This window comes from Aotus nancymaae, unplaced genomic scaffold (genome assembly GCF_030222135.1).
Source record: "Aotus nancymaae isolate 86718 unplaced genomic scaffold, 86718_ANA_hifiasm-v0.15.2.pri h1tg000015l_0, whole genome shotgun sequence".
Taxonomy (NCBI): Eukaryota; Metazoa; Chordata; class Mammalia; order Primates; family Aotidae; genus Aotus; species Aotus nancymaae.
In genome coordinates this window covers 18141389-18156113 of record NW_026988426.1, presented here as the reverse complement: position 1 = coordinate 18156113, position 14725 = coordinate 18141389, and the positions used below count along the sequence as shown (strand labels likewise).

At 46.7% G+C, this 14725-nt stretch overlaps 2 protein-coding genes across 2 annotated transcripts in view; one reads left to right on the top strand and one right to left on the bottom strand.

Moving 5' to 3' along the window:
• PANK3 (pantothenate kinase 3) overlaps positions 1-8033 on the top strand; it is a 39127-nt gene extending 31094 nt beyond the window's left edge. Inside the window, exon 7 of the mRNA XM_012461107.3 lies at positions 7762-8033. Within this exon, the coding sequence (XP_012316530.1) occupies positions 7762-7767 (6 nt within the window). The 3' untranslated portion in view covers positions 7768-8033. The remainder of the gene's footprint in view (positions 1-7761) is intronic.
• Positions 8034-13104: 5071 nt separating this feature from the next.
• FBLL1 (fibrillarin like 1) lies at positions 13105-14451 on the bottom strand. Its single transcript, XM_012461010.3, has one exon. The coding sequence runs from the start codon at positions 14244-14246 to the stop codon at positions 13230-13232; it is 1017 nt and encodes a 338-aa protein (XP_012316433.3). The 5' UTR covers positions 14247-14451; the 3' UTR covers positions 13105-13229.
• Between the last annotated feature and the right edge of the window lie 274 nt (positions 14452-14725).

Below are 14725 nucleotides of genomic sequence, written 5' to 3'. Positions count from 1 at the left end.
TGCAGTCATAGCTTACTGCAACCTTAGCCTCCCAAGTAGCTGAGACTACAGGCATGCACCACCATGCCTGGCTGGGGTTTTGTTTGTTGTTTAGGTGTTATATTTTGTTTTTTGTTTTGTTTTGTTTTGTTTGTATATGTGGTGGGAGGTTGGAAATAGGGTTTTGCTATGTTGCCCTCACTGTTCTCAAACTCCTAGGCTCAAGCGATCTGCCCACCTTGGCATCCCAAAGTGCTGGAATTACAGGCTTTATGGGGTACGTAAGATATTTTGATACAGGCATGCAATGTGAAATAAGCTCATCATAGAGAATGGGGTATCCATCGCCTGTTAAGTTTATTTAAAAAAAATCATCTTAATATGTGAGGCAGTAAATTGGAAATTTGACTGCTGTGTTTTCAAATTGTATGGTTGTCTTAACTCCTGGCATAGTTTTCATATGATATTATTTTCTTTACTTGGAGCATATAGAAATGGTTGAAAACATGAACATGACTACCATATGACATGTGAAGTATATATCCTTTATTTTTACAAAAAAATTCAGTAAACAGGAACTAGGATAAAAAAATAGAAGATCTGGACTAAAGGAAAACATGATGTGGTATGAAGTAAGAGATTTGAGATGTAGTTTAGCTCTTCAAATGTATAAGTACTGCTGCCACAAGCACTTAGAAATAAGCTCCTGAAGAGCAAACATTCAAGGCTACACACTTAAGTCCTTCATTTAAATAAACTTTCCAATCGGGTAAAAGTCTGTACTGGAGTCAACACACAGTGCTATGTAAATTTTGAAAGCGGCCAGGAGCGGTAGCTCACACCTATAATCCCAGCACTTTGGGAAACCAAGGTGGGTGGATCACTTGAAGCCAGGAATTCCAGACCAGCATTGCCAATGTGGCAAAACCCCATCTCTACTAAACTTTAAAAATTAGCCAGGTGTGGTGGCACACACCTGCAGTTCCAGCTAGTCAGCTGAAGCATGAGAATTTGCTTGAATCTGGTAGGTGGAGGTTGCAGTGAGCCAAGATCGCACCACAGCTCTACAGCCTGGGCAACAGTGAGACAAAAAAACATAAATTTGGGGCCGAGTGTGGTGGCCCATGCCTGTAATCCTAGCACTTTGGGAGGCTGAGGCAGGCAGATCATGAGGTTAGAAGATCACGACCATCCTGGCTAAGATGGTGAAACCTCATCTCTACTAAAAATACAAAAAACTAGCCAGACGTGGTGACACACGCCTGTAGTCCCAGCTGCTCAGGAGGCTGAGGCAGTAGAATTGCTTGAACCCAGGAGGTGGAGGTTGCAGTGAGCCGAGATCATGCCACTGTACTCCAGCCTGGTGACAGAGCAAGACTCTGTCTCAAAAAATAAATTTTGAAAGCAAGATGTCTACTCTCTGTGATACATTCCTTAATGCGTGTTATATGTATTAAGCCAACAATGTTTCTGCATCTAAAAATCTATTGATCAATTTCTATGGTAATACTTTTTCAGTTCCTGTTTGAAGATACTCATATGCATCTGGTATTGGTGGGTGGAGAGGAGTAAGTTTTGACTTTTTCCCTAAAGTAAACCTGGAAAACCTGACTTGCTCCTGGAACTTTACATCCTTTTCATAGAAAATTAGTACTTTTTCATACTTTTTAATGTTACCCAGAGGTGAACAAAACCCTAAAATGCAGCTGACCGCATGTTTAGGTCAGAAAGTGCTCATCCCCAGCCAGGGCTTTAAAGATAACCTTTACAGTTTCCGGAAACAGTAGCAAAAATTACCAAAACTATGGAGGAATGTTCTTTTTGATTTAAGCTCACTATGCTCATTTTCTTTTAGCAAGAGTTTGGAGTCCAGCTATCCCAGATTTCTTTGAAAACAAACACAAAACATTAAATGATACCACTAAAATAATTCAGGCACCTGGACTTGTAAAAAGTAACTTGGCCCTCCATCTGTGGGTTCCGCATCTGCTTATTCAGCCAACTGTCGATTGAAAGTATTTGAAAGAAAAAATACTACAACAAAATAATACATGGGAGCTTAATGAGAACACATGGACACAAAGGCGAATGACAGAAACTGGGGCCTACTTGAGGGTGGAAGCTGGAAGGAAGGAGAGGATCAGAAAAAAATCTATTGGGTACTAGGCTTAGTACCTGGGTGATGAAATAATGTGTACAACGAACCGCTGTGACATGAGTTAACCTATATAACAACATGTACCCTGCAACCTCAAATAAAAGTTTAAAAATAATGCAAATAAAAAATACAGGATAACAACTATTTACAATGTGTTAGGTATCAAAAATAAGGATGATTTAAAGTATATGGGAGTTGCCTAGCAATAGGACTCGGGGGAAAAAAAGCATATAGGAGGATGTGTGAGGTATACGCAAATTCTACACCACTTTATATAATGGACTTCAGCATTTGTGAATTTTGGTATTAGCAGAAGTTCCTGGAACCAGCCTTTTATGGATAGACAATTGTATGTGTTGTGTAGCAGTTTTTTCAGTTGTCTCATTTTAACAGTTTGAATAAAATACCCTGACACCATGTGTTTTCACATTTCCTAAAGCACATTTGCAGGTTTTCAGGACAACCATTTAATACTTCAAAAATGATTTCATTGAATCTGTAGTCTTGCTGATTTTTGTTTAGTTTTGGGTTTGGACCTATTTATAATCAATTTTATTGAGGTACAGCTTATACAGTCATATTTTAACTGTACACTTAAGTTTGATAATTGTACATGTCCATGTACCCACCACGCCAAGGTATTTGCATCATTCCAAGAAGTTCCCTTGGCCTCCATCCTAGTCAGTCCCCTCCCATCCCTATCCCTAAGCAGCCACCGATTTGCTCTGTCACTAGATAAAATTTGTCTTTTCTAGAGTTTTTACATAAATAGGCCAATACAGTAAGTACCCCCAGTCTCTCTCTCTCTCCTGGCCCTAGACTTTACAGAGCTACTGTCTACTTTCTGTCCCTATAGATTTGCTGTGGTGTGTACTCTTGTGTCTGGCTGCTTCGTCTCAGCCTAGTGGTTTTGAGGTTAATCCATATTGTATCAGTACTTCATTCCTTTTACTGCTCATTAATAGTCCATTGGGTGAATATACTATAATTTGTTTATCCATTCGCTTGTACATTTACATGCAAGTCTTGGGTGGACATATGTTTTTGTCTGGTATAAATAGTGAAATTGCTGGATTGTACGGTAATTCTGTAAGAAACTGGAAAACAGTTCCAAGAGGTTTTATTTTACATTCCCTCCAGCAGTGTCTGAGAGTTCCACTCCCTCTGTATTCATGTGAACAATCAGTATCGTCCATCTTTTAAATTGTAGCCATTCTTACGTGTGTGTCCTATTGCCTCTCTGCGGTTTCAGTTTGTGTGTCCTTGAGTACTGATGACGTTGAGCATCTTTTCAGATCCTTATTGGCCTTTCACTTACATCTTTTATAAAGACAAAGTCTCTTGCCCATTTTTCATTGAGTTGTCTTGTTACTGACTTGTAAGAGTTCTTCATATATTCTAGTTAGAAGTTTTGTTGGATATATATTTGAATAGTTTCTCCAAGTTTATGGCTTATATTTTTTATTTTCTTAATTCTGTTTTGAGGACCAGAGCTTCATTTTGTTGAAGTCCAGCTTCTTAGGCTTATACTTTTTGTGTCCTAGGAAATCTTTGCCTACCCAAGATCATGGACATTTTCTCCTGTTTAAGTCTAGGCAATTTGTAGTTTTAACTTTTATGTTTCAGCCTCTAATAAGTCAATCTTTGTATATGGTTTGAGGTAAGGGCCCAGGGGTTTTTTTGCATGTGGGTTTACAGTTGTTTCAGTATCATTTGTTGAAAGTATCCTTTCTTTTTGGTTGTGGGTCCAGATACTGGAGGAAGACAGGGATTAAAAAGGAGCAGGAAGAAACTTGTGGGTGAGGTAGATATATTCATTATCTTCACTGTGATGTTTTCACATGGGTACATATAGCAGAACTCATCAAATTGTCTTTTTTTCCCTCACTTTGGCCCAGGCTGGAGTGCAGTGGTGCAATCTCAGCTCACTGCAATTCCCGCCTCCCAGGTTCAAGCAATTCTCATGCCTCAGCCTGCCAAGTAGCTCGGATTACAGGCGCCCGCCACCATGCCCAGCTAATTTTTGTGTTTTTAGTAGATATGGGGTTTTACCATGTTGATCAGGGTGGTCTGGAACTCCTGGCCTCAGGTAATCTGCCCACCTCAGCCTCCCAAAGTGCTGGGATTACAGGTGTAAGCCACTGTACCCAGCCCAAATTGTCTTTTAAATATGTGTGGAGTATTGTACATTGATTATACCTCAATAAAGCTCTTCTAAAAAGATACAAAATAAACATTCATACTTGTGTCAACAAATTCAATTCTCTTCTGACTGTGATTATGAAATTTATGATTTGACCCATTCTGGGCAAGCAAGTCAAACTAAATTATTGACATTCTGTCTGCTCTTGGGTTCATTTCCAATATGCTATTTTATTTATTTATTTAGAGACCAAGTTTGGCTCTGTCTCCCAGGGTGAAGTTCAGTGGCATGATCTCAGCTCACTACAACCTCCACCTCCCGGGTTCAAGCAATTCTCCTGCCTCAGCCTCCCAAGTAGGTGGGATTACAGGTGCACATCACCATTTCTGGCTAGTTTTCGTATTTTTAGTAGAGGTGGGGTTTTGCCATGTTGGCCAACTCGTCTCAAGTCTCAAACTCTTGACCTCAAGTGATCTGCCTACCTCAACCTCCCAAAGAGCTGGGATTACAGGTGTGAGCCACCATCGCAGCCCCATAATGTTACTTTAGTCTAAACTCTTCTCGATGTTGTGAAGAAAAAAGACCATCCTGAATCTTTTTTATTTTTTTGAGACAGGGTCTCACTCTGTCACCCAGGCTAGAGTGCAGTGGCACAACCATGGTTCACTGTAGCCTCAAACTCCCAGTCTCAAGCTATCCTTCCACCTCAGCCTCCTGAGTAGCTGGGACCACAGTTACGCACCACCATACCCAGCTAATTTTTTAAATTTACTTTTTGCAGAAATAGGGTTTCCCTATGTGACTCAGGCTGGTCTCAAATTCCTGGGCTCAAGTGATCTGCCCACATTAGCCTCCCAAAGTGTTAGGATTACAGGCATGAGCCATCTTGTCTGGCCCTGAATCTGTTTTTGTTTTTTTGTTTTTTTGTTTTGTAAGAGACAGAGTCTCACTATATTGTCCAGGCTGGCCTCCCAACTCCTGAGCTCAAGGGATCTCACCTCAGTCTCCCAACTAGCTGGGACTACAGGCATGCCCCACCACACCCAGCTAGCCTGACTCTTAAAGAGACTCTTAGTCTAAGAGCAAATTTCAAATGAGAGATGCCCTAGGATTTTTCACATATCAAGAGCCAGTGACCAGTCAAGCTTGGGAACAGAGAATTGGAATCTCACAGACTGCTGAATCAAATTCAATATTTGTTTACGGGGAGGAAAAAAATGTCCAGAGAACTCAACTAGCTTGTCCTAGATCACACAGCAAGTTATTAACAGAACCAAAATTCAACCCAAGGTGTCCTCACCTCCATCCCAGTCCTTTTTTTTAATACACTTTGTGTTGGACAAGTGGCATATGGCACCAGAATGTTATCTAGATACGTAAATAATTTGGAGCTGGGCAGTGGCTCACACCTGTGATTCTAGCTTTTTGGGAGGCCAAGGCGGGAGGATTGCTTGAGCCCAGGATTTTAAGACCAGCCTGGGCAATATAGTGAGTCCTTATCTACAAAAAATTCAAAAATTAGCTGGTGATGCCTGCCTGTGGTCCCAGCTACTAGGGAGGCTGAGGTGGGAGGATCATTTGAACCCAAGAGGCGTAGGTTGCAGTGAGCCCAGATTGCACCACTGTACTACAACATGGGCAACAGACCGACTCTGTCTCAAGAATAATATCATAAAAAATCTGGTTCTAACAAGAAACAGCAATCAATACAGAAAAAGCAGGACAATTTAAGTAAATGGGGAAAAAATCAGAAAAATGAGAATATAAATGGGCCAAACTTGCCAATTAGAGGAGACTAATTGGCAACACTAATCAAAGGAAAGCTTATGTCACTATATTATGACAAGAAGAATAGGCCGGGTGCGGCGGCTCACACCTGTAATCCTAGCACTTTGGGAGGCTACGGTGGGAAGATCACTTGAGCTTAGGAGTTCAAGACCAGCCTAGGCAGTATGGCAAAACCCTGTCTCTACAAAAAATACGAAAATTAGCCAAGAGTGGTGGCACATGCCTGTAGTCCCAGCTGCTCAGTCGGCTGAGGTGGAAGGATGGCTTGAGCCTGGGAGATCAAGGCTGCAGTGAGCCATGATCGCGATGCTGCACTCAGCCTGGGTGACAAAGTGAGACCCTGTCTCAAAAAAGAAATAAACTTGAAGACAAATCCATCATTAGGAATAGACTCATTATATAATTATAAAAAGTTCAATTAACCAAGAAGACATAATTTTTAAGATACATAAGCAGTTAATAAGATAACCAGAAAATAAAGCTAAAATGGATAAAACTTTATGACAGGAAAATGCTATCACAGTGGGAGATTACGACACCTCTCAATTCTTGATGGGTCAAGTAAACCAAAAACACAAAGTAGATTTGAACACTCCAGTTGAGTGTGCTCTAATGGACATATATTGAATTCTGCATCCGGCAGTAAGAGGATATAGGAACACACGGAACATTTACCAATGCTGATTCCATGCAGGCCATGAGGACTCAATAAATTTCAGAAAATAAGGCCACATTCTCTGAGTACATCACAATTAAGTTACATGACAATAACAAAAAGATAAATTTTAAGTCTATATATTTGCTGAGAGGCTGTGTAGAGTAATGGTTAAAAACAAATATTCTGGGTTGGGCATGGCGGCTCACACCTGTAATCCCAGCACTTTGGGAGGCCAAGGCAGGCAGATCACTTGAGGTCAGGAGTTTAAAACCAGCCTGGACAACATGGCAAAACCCCGTCTCTACTAAAAATACAAAAATCAGTTGGGCGTGATGGTGTGTGTCCGTAATCCCAGCTACTTGGGAGGCTGAGGCATGAGAATCAGTTGACCCAGGGTGGAGGCTGCAGTGAGCCAAGATCACACCACTGCACTCCAGCCAGAGTGACAGAGCAAGACCCTGTCAAAAAAAAAAAAATTATATATATATACACATACACACTATATAGATAGATATAGATATAGATATAGATTATGTATACATTCTGGAGCATGAGTTCAAATCCTACTCTGACATAATTACTAGACATAGGTCTCGGACAAATTTCTTAACCTGTGCCTTACCACTTGCAAAATGAGGCTAATAATAGTATCTTCTGGTGGTGGTCATTCACGTTCAGCAGGGTTTGTCAATATTCCACTTTTTAGTTACATGGTAGGATTGTGCTTGCTGGCTCCCCGAGCAGTTGAGAGAGTGGGTTCATAGGATTCGCTCTGGCCAACTAGTGAGTGAGAGTTGTGTTTGGAAGTGGTACATGCTACTTTTTGGCTGGAGCACTTAGTCACCTGTTTGAGACCCTCCAGAGCCCTCTTTTTCTGCTAGTAGAGGTCAGCAGCATTTGAAATAGTGGCTGCTCTGTCAGCCTGGATCCCTAAGTGACAAAAATTAGTAAAGCTCCTTTCTCCTTGCTCCCTCACCACATAATGAAGGTCTGGAGTATAAGGAAGAAACAAACTTTGTTTTTTTTGCACCACAGATGTAGGGGTTTGTTACCCCAGCATGACCTGGTCTATCCCAACTGATACAGAAGTTGGCACCAGAGATGGGATGCCACTGAAGAACAAAAACCTAAAATGTGTGGCATTGGATTAGAGGCCGGCAGCATGTGGCAAAGAAGCTGTTATCAGAACCTAGAAGGATGCTGTTCATTTAGGAAGAGGTGAAGCTGATAACATGATACGTTGGAAGGTAGGTAATGAACTGATAAACCTGTGGCCTTCAAAGAAGCTGGCAAACATCGTTAGTAGCTGGTATTGGCAGCTTTGCTTCCATTTGACAATTTACTCCAAGGAAGAGGTAGGTTCCGCATAGGACTAGCCAACTTGCAAGCAAAAATGAAGGGGGAGAGGGATAAGGTGTTATATAAGGAAGGGGTGATAATGATGGACCGTGAAATCTCAGCCAGGTGAGGCAGGAAATGAGGACAGTGGGAATTAATTGAAGGGATGGTGAGAAGATGGTGAATCAGAAGTCCTCATGGGTTAAGAAACTGTTGTAGTTCCTAGAGGCAGTGAGATGGAAAGTTAAGCGGGAAGCACGGAGGTTTGAGTGGGAGAAGATTAAAATCACAAGAGGAGGTAAGAAAGACAGTGTTCTCCATCGAAACTACCTCAGGTTCTTTCTCAGGTTTTGTTTTTTGTTTTTTGTTTTTTTTTTGAGACAGAGTCTCACTCTGTTGCCCAGGCTGGAGTGTAGTGGTGTGATCTCAGCTCACTGCAACCTCCACCTCTCAGGTTCCAGTGATTCTCGTGCCTCAACCTCCCGAGTAGCTGGAATTACAGGTGCCTGCCATCACGCCCAGCTACTTTTTGTATTTTATTTATTTATTTTTTTAGTAGAGACAAGGCTTCACCATGTTGGTCAGGCTGGTCTTGAACACCTGACGTCAGGTGATCCACCCGCCCCGACTTCCAAAGTGCTGGGATTACAAGGCATGAGCCACTGCGCCGGCGTTCCTCAGCTTTTGTCCAATGTTTCTGGAAGCCTTCCTGTGTGGCAGAAATTAAAAAATAAAATAAAAGTTTTTAAAAACTCTGCCAAACACAATGGCTATTACAAGCAGCTAGAATTCTTGCATTGTGTTTTCGGGCACCTGAGTCCTCCAGGCAGGAAGCAGAGGCTTGGCTGGAGGCAGTGGGATGGGAAGGATCTAATGTCCAGTGGGTCCAGAGCAGCAGACATGCGGCTTGGTGGTCACCAGGGGATAGAAGTGGCAAACATGAGAAATGAGTGAAAAATGCAATGGCAAGATTTAGAGAGAAGTTCATAAAATGCTTCTGCTCAAGAGACCAAAAAACCAACTTCAGTACTGGGAGCCTATACTTACAGTCTGTAGAAAGTAAACTCCAAGGAGTCTGGCTCCTGGCCAGCACCTATGTGTGATGCTTTTACGCCTGACCAAAGGCTTTCCCTGGCAGTCCTCAGGAGGACCCTTGAGCGCTGCAGTCTCCGAAGGGAGTTGCAGTCAGGGACGCAGTCCCCTCTACCGCGCATGCTCTGCTTCTTTGTTTCTGGGTCCCTTTATCCGGGCAGAGGCCATCAGGAGGGGGAAAGCCTGAAGACGCCGTTCCCCACTAACTCAGTGCTTTTCTGCTCCTAGCCCTTCCTCCTCACCCTCCTCATCTTCCTTACCTCAGGGCTCAAGAAACTGTCAGAGTCTTTTACTGGGGGCTCCTTCAGTACTGAAACAACCCTGCCTGCGCTGATGGACTTGGCCCTTGCCGGGTGTGCCGTTCCATGGGGGAATGTGGAACTGGGAATCAGCGCTTTCTCTAGTTCAGTCTCTTGCTTATACAGTCACAGTGACTGCAGGCTTAACGCTTGCATTCTGGGCTCCTGGCTTTACTGGTTACTCCGTCGCCTGTCAGCTCAGCGCTCTCCCTGAAAAACATCATCAGCATGCAGCGTGCAGTCAAGTGACCAAAGAACAGGAGTAGCAAGAACGTTGCTTTCAGGCCCTGACTTCAATCACTGGCCTTGTTGGAATCTCGGGGAGCATCCTCTGTTGTCAAAGAGGCCCCGAGTTCCAGCAGGCACCACAGAAATGCTCAGCCGTTGTCTTCCAGGTATTCGAAATAACATCCTAAATCTGCCTTTCCCAGCCGATGACAATGATACAGCATTTTAAATAGTGGGCCTCAGTCCTGGCAGCACCTTAGAATCACGCGGGCAGCTTGTAAAAGTACAAATGCCAGGCCTTTCCCTAGAGCATCTGATCTTAATTTCACTGACTTAGAGATGCAATTCTGTTCCAGAAATCTCAGCTCTCTCACCCTCCAGCTACACTACCTGGACTGACTGACATCACCTTCCTGAGCCTCAGTGTCCTCATCTCTGATACAGGGGTGATAACACTTGCCTCCCGCGGGGTGCTGTGCAGATTCAGTGAAAGATGGTGCATGGAAGCACCCCACATGCAGTGTCTTCATTAGAATACTAACCAAGAGCTGTAATTTCAGAAGGAGCTTCCTGTAAGTCAACGGGCCTGGAAGGACTCCTGGGAAGGGGTGGACTTTGCATCTTCATGGAGGAACGCTGAGATTGGATAGGTGGACAGGCAAAGGGGACACTCTTAGTCATGGGCAACTGGGCCCCTGTCCTAGGCCCTGCACTTTTTTTTGAGACAGAGTCTCACTCTGTAGCCCAAGCTGGAGTGCAGTGGCACGATCTGAGCCCACTGCAACGTCCACCTCCCAGGCTCAAGCAATTCGTGTGCCTCAGCTTGGAATACAGGCACGCGCCACCACCACACCTGGCTAATTTTTTGTATTTTAGTAGAGACAGGGTTTCGCCATGTTGCCCAGGGCGGTCTCAAACTCCGGAGCTTGGGTGATCTGCCCACCTCTGTCTCCCAAAGTGCTGGGATTACAGGCCTGCGCCACTGTCCCCAGACTATAGTCCTATTCTTTTCCCTGCCCTCATCCTCTAAAACCAGATTCCAGCTCCCCTCCTGAATTCGCTTGGTTCTTACTCCTATATTTCTTCTCGTACTCACCATGTCATTCTGTTGGCTCAGGAAGTCGTCTGCAACGCAGGGGAATTCTTCAGGTTTGTTTTGAAACTGAAGATTGTTTTCTTGCCATTTCTTCATGAATGGTTCCCACTTTGAGAAGCTTCAGACGTGACTGTAAATTTCACGTGGGGCAGGAGGGGCAGGGAATGGGAGTACCCATGCCAAGGAAAGAGGTCAAGTTTCCCCTGCTTCATCCCCCATCCTTGGGGGAAAAAACCTTTAAGGAAGAATCAAGAGCTCCTTTATGGAGCCCATCTGGCTCTGAGGAGGGGCTGGGTCATGGGCCTCAGCTGCTGCAGAGCCCCTCCCTCCTGAGTGCCGAGCTCCTTTGTCTTCCCCTAGTGAGGTAACAGTTCCTGTTCCCAAGGAGTCCACTCCAGCCTCATGGCTTCATCCCAGCAACTAATAAATTAGCCTAGGATTGGAGAGAGGGCTCTTCAAGGGAACAAAACCAGCATAGACTTCAGTGAAAACAACATAGATTTTGGAATCAGACTAACAGGGCTGTGATTTCTGGCTGTGAGCCTTTCTAGGGGATCTTAAACCAGGCACTGTCATCTCTGAGCAGTGTCTTCATCTGTTAAATAGGAGTAGTGATCCTGGCTTTGTGTGGTTGTAATGAAGAGTTCCATTATTTATGGAAATAGACATGTACCCCATTCACTCTTTTCTTACTGAGTCAGTCTTGCTGATACATCTGAACTGTAATTACCTTTCTGCATTTTGGGATGGGGGAGTGTGAGAGAGTGGTAGCCTCTTAAAAAATCAGATTTGGACCAGGTGCCATAGCTCATGCCTCTAATCCCAGTGTGGGAGTCTGAGGCAGGAGGATTTCTTGAGGCAAGGAGTTGAAGACCAGCCTTGGCAACAAAGCGAGACATTGTTTCTACAAAAAAAAAAAAAAAAAAGCCAGGGTGGTAGGCTGAGGCAGAAAGATCACTTAAGCCCAGGAGTTCCAGGCTGCAGTGAGCCATGATTGTGCCACTGCATTCTAGCCTTGGCAACAGAGCAAGACCTATCTCAAATAAAATAAATAAAATAAAAATAAAAAGTCTGATTTATCCTTTGTTGTTGTTCAAGAAGTATGCCTTCAGAGAAAGCGGACTAACCACAATTGCTGCCCAAGCACATCTTCAGAAAGGCAAACCCACCCTCCAAATGACACATTAGTGAGCAATCATTCAAAGACTAAATGTTGTGACTTTGGCAGTGGGGATTTTTTTTTTTTTTTTTAATGTATGCATGCATGAATGAATGGAAGGGCTTCCTAAGGTCTGGCTTGGAGGGATATACTAAGCCTTGGGGGCATTCTCAGCTCTCCTCGTATTACCCACTCTCCTTTCTCTTTGGGCTGCTTTGGAGAGAGACTCCAAGGTACTGAGACCAGCATCTTGGGAACTGCAGGACATGCCTTGCAAAGACATGGCACATCTTTCTGGCAGTCATTTCTCTGCCTGTTCTGCCAGACACTTGGTGATGCCACTCGGGGTATGATTTGCCCTGCAGTGGAGACAGTCTGCTAGCTAGACCCACATGCTGCCCCTACCTTGTTTTGTTATTGTGAAAACAAACAAAGGGGTAGCCCAGTGGGGGACAGGGGAGGGCGAAAGAAAACAATAAGGTCACAGGGCCCTGCTCTAAGTGTGTCCTGTCCATGCCATAGGGGTTGGGCGCCAGAGACAAGATCCTCCTGGTGCTGAGGAAACAGCAATGGATTTAGAGCCCCAAAAGCTGGCATTTAAGCGCTACCTCCTTACTGGCTGTGTAAGTTTGGGCAGCCAGTTTACCTTCACATGTAACATGCAAGTGCTAACAAAGCCATCTCAGGGCTGGTGTGAGGAATACATTTAACATTTATACATTTATTTATTATTCACTCTAACAGTGAATGCAAAAGGGCTTAGTTGAAGAGTAAAGTACTAAAAACTTACCGTGGTTAAGACTTTGGCTGTGAGTCTGATGGTTGGTGTGTTTGACTGTATTACTGTCCAGCAATATCCAGTGTCCTTCCCTGGAGTCAGGCTTGGTCATGTGACTTGACCAATGTGAGCAGAATTGCCCCATCAGTTCCAAGGGGAAGTTTAAAAATTTATTAGCAATTCCCCAGCTCTATCCTCTGCCCTAGGGATGGAGGGAGCATGTGTGAAAATGGGGCCCTGGGGAATCGGGGACCTGAGTGATTAGAATGAGCACAGCTCCCAGGCTGCTGCTTGATGGGCCCCTTACACCAGCTGGTTTAGGCCACTGGGATTTGGGGGTTGATTGTGACTGCAGCAAAACCTAGCCTGGCATCACCATACAGAGGAGTACCGTTTCTTTACGCAGTTTAATAGAAAAACAACAAAAGAAAACACGCACAAAGAAAACACATAGAAAATAACAGCAAACACAACACAGGCTTGGGGAGATGGCAGGCAGGCCTGAGCTGGGTGCTACTTGCTGCTGCTTTTGGGAAGAGGCCGGTAGACTCCGACCACCACAGCGTGGTCCCTCTCATACGGCTCCAGGGTCAGCTGCTCTTGAGGCTTCAAGTTCTCCTGCTGCAACTTCCTCACCTCAGAAGCAAACACAGCCTCAGCGGATGCAGTGGAGTCGATGCAGTTGGCCTTGATGGAGATGAGAAAGTGGCCCCCGTTGCGCAGGAAGGTGTGGGCGTTCAGGGCCACGATGCGGGACTGGTCCGGCTGGGCCACGTCGGCGAAGATCACGTCCACCATCCCGATGAGCATGCGGTACTTGAGCGGGTGCCGCGCGTCCTCCAGGACCGGGATGATGTTGGTGCGCTTCTTGGCCACGTTGACCAGATCGCGGCCGGCGCGGTGGGAAAACTCCACGGCGTAGACCAGGCCGTCCGGGCCGATGATGTCGGAGACGTGGGAGACGGTGGTGCCCGACGCGGCGCCCAGGTACAGCACCTTGGACTTGGGCTTGATGTGGATCTGGTCCACCCCGCCCAGGATGGCCGCGGCCAGCTTGGAGCGGAACGGGTTCCACGTGCGGTACTCCTGCTTCACGCCGCCCTCGGTCACCGTGACGCGCCTCTCGCCGTACACCGACAGGCCGGGCACCATGTTCAGCGTGACCAGCGCGTCCTCCGCCCCGCGGTAGATGAAGACGCCCTCGTGCCGGTGCGGCTCCACCGACACCACCATAGCGCCCTTCCTGCGGCGGCTCCTGCTCTTGGCCACTCCGCCTCGCCGCTGCCCACCGCCGCCGCGATCCCTGCCGTCCCCGCCGCCGCGCCCCCGGCCCCGGCCGCCCCCGCTGAAGCCGCGCGCCCGCGCCCCGAAGCCGCCCTTGCCCCCCGGGCCGCCGCCGCCGTCGCCTCCGCCGCCTTTGCCCGCGCCGCCGCCGCCGCCGCCGCCTCCGCGGCCTCCGCTCCAGCCGCCCCAGCCGCCGCCCCCGCGGCCTCCCCCACCGCCCCCGCGCGAGCTCGCCGCGGACTTCATGGCGCGCCCCGGGGCGAATCCGCGGGTTACCGGTGCCTCGGGCCGGGTGTCGGGGGACTTCAGTGGCTCTGGGTGGTCGTCCCAGCGGGGGACGCGGGAGGCTGGCGGCGGCGGTGAGCGCGGTGATCGGCGGCGGGCGGCGGGGGCGGGATCGGCTCTACCGCAGTCCCCGCATCCCGGAGCCGCCCCTTGACGCAGCGGCTGTGGCGCGATTGCATCACACCCGCCCCCGCGACCCCGCAGCCCGGAAGCCCCGCTTCCCAAGCCCGCGTGCAGACGCAGCCTCCTGCCCTCTCACCCTGCCCCTTCCCCGTCTCCCTCCTTCCCAGGGACCCCTGGCACTTCCCGGAGCCGCAGGGGCGGGGGCATCTCTGCCGCAGGAGAGGGGGAGGTAAACAGCAGCTTCAGTCCTTGCTGGGCCACCAGTTCTGGGAATATTGATCAGCAAGGACGTGTTGATTCTTCAATGTGAGTGGGGA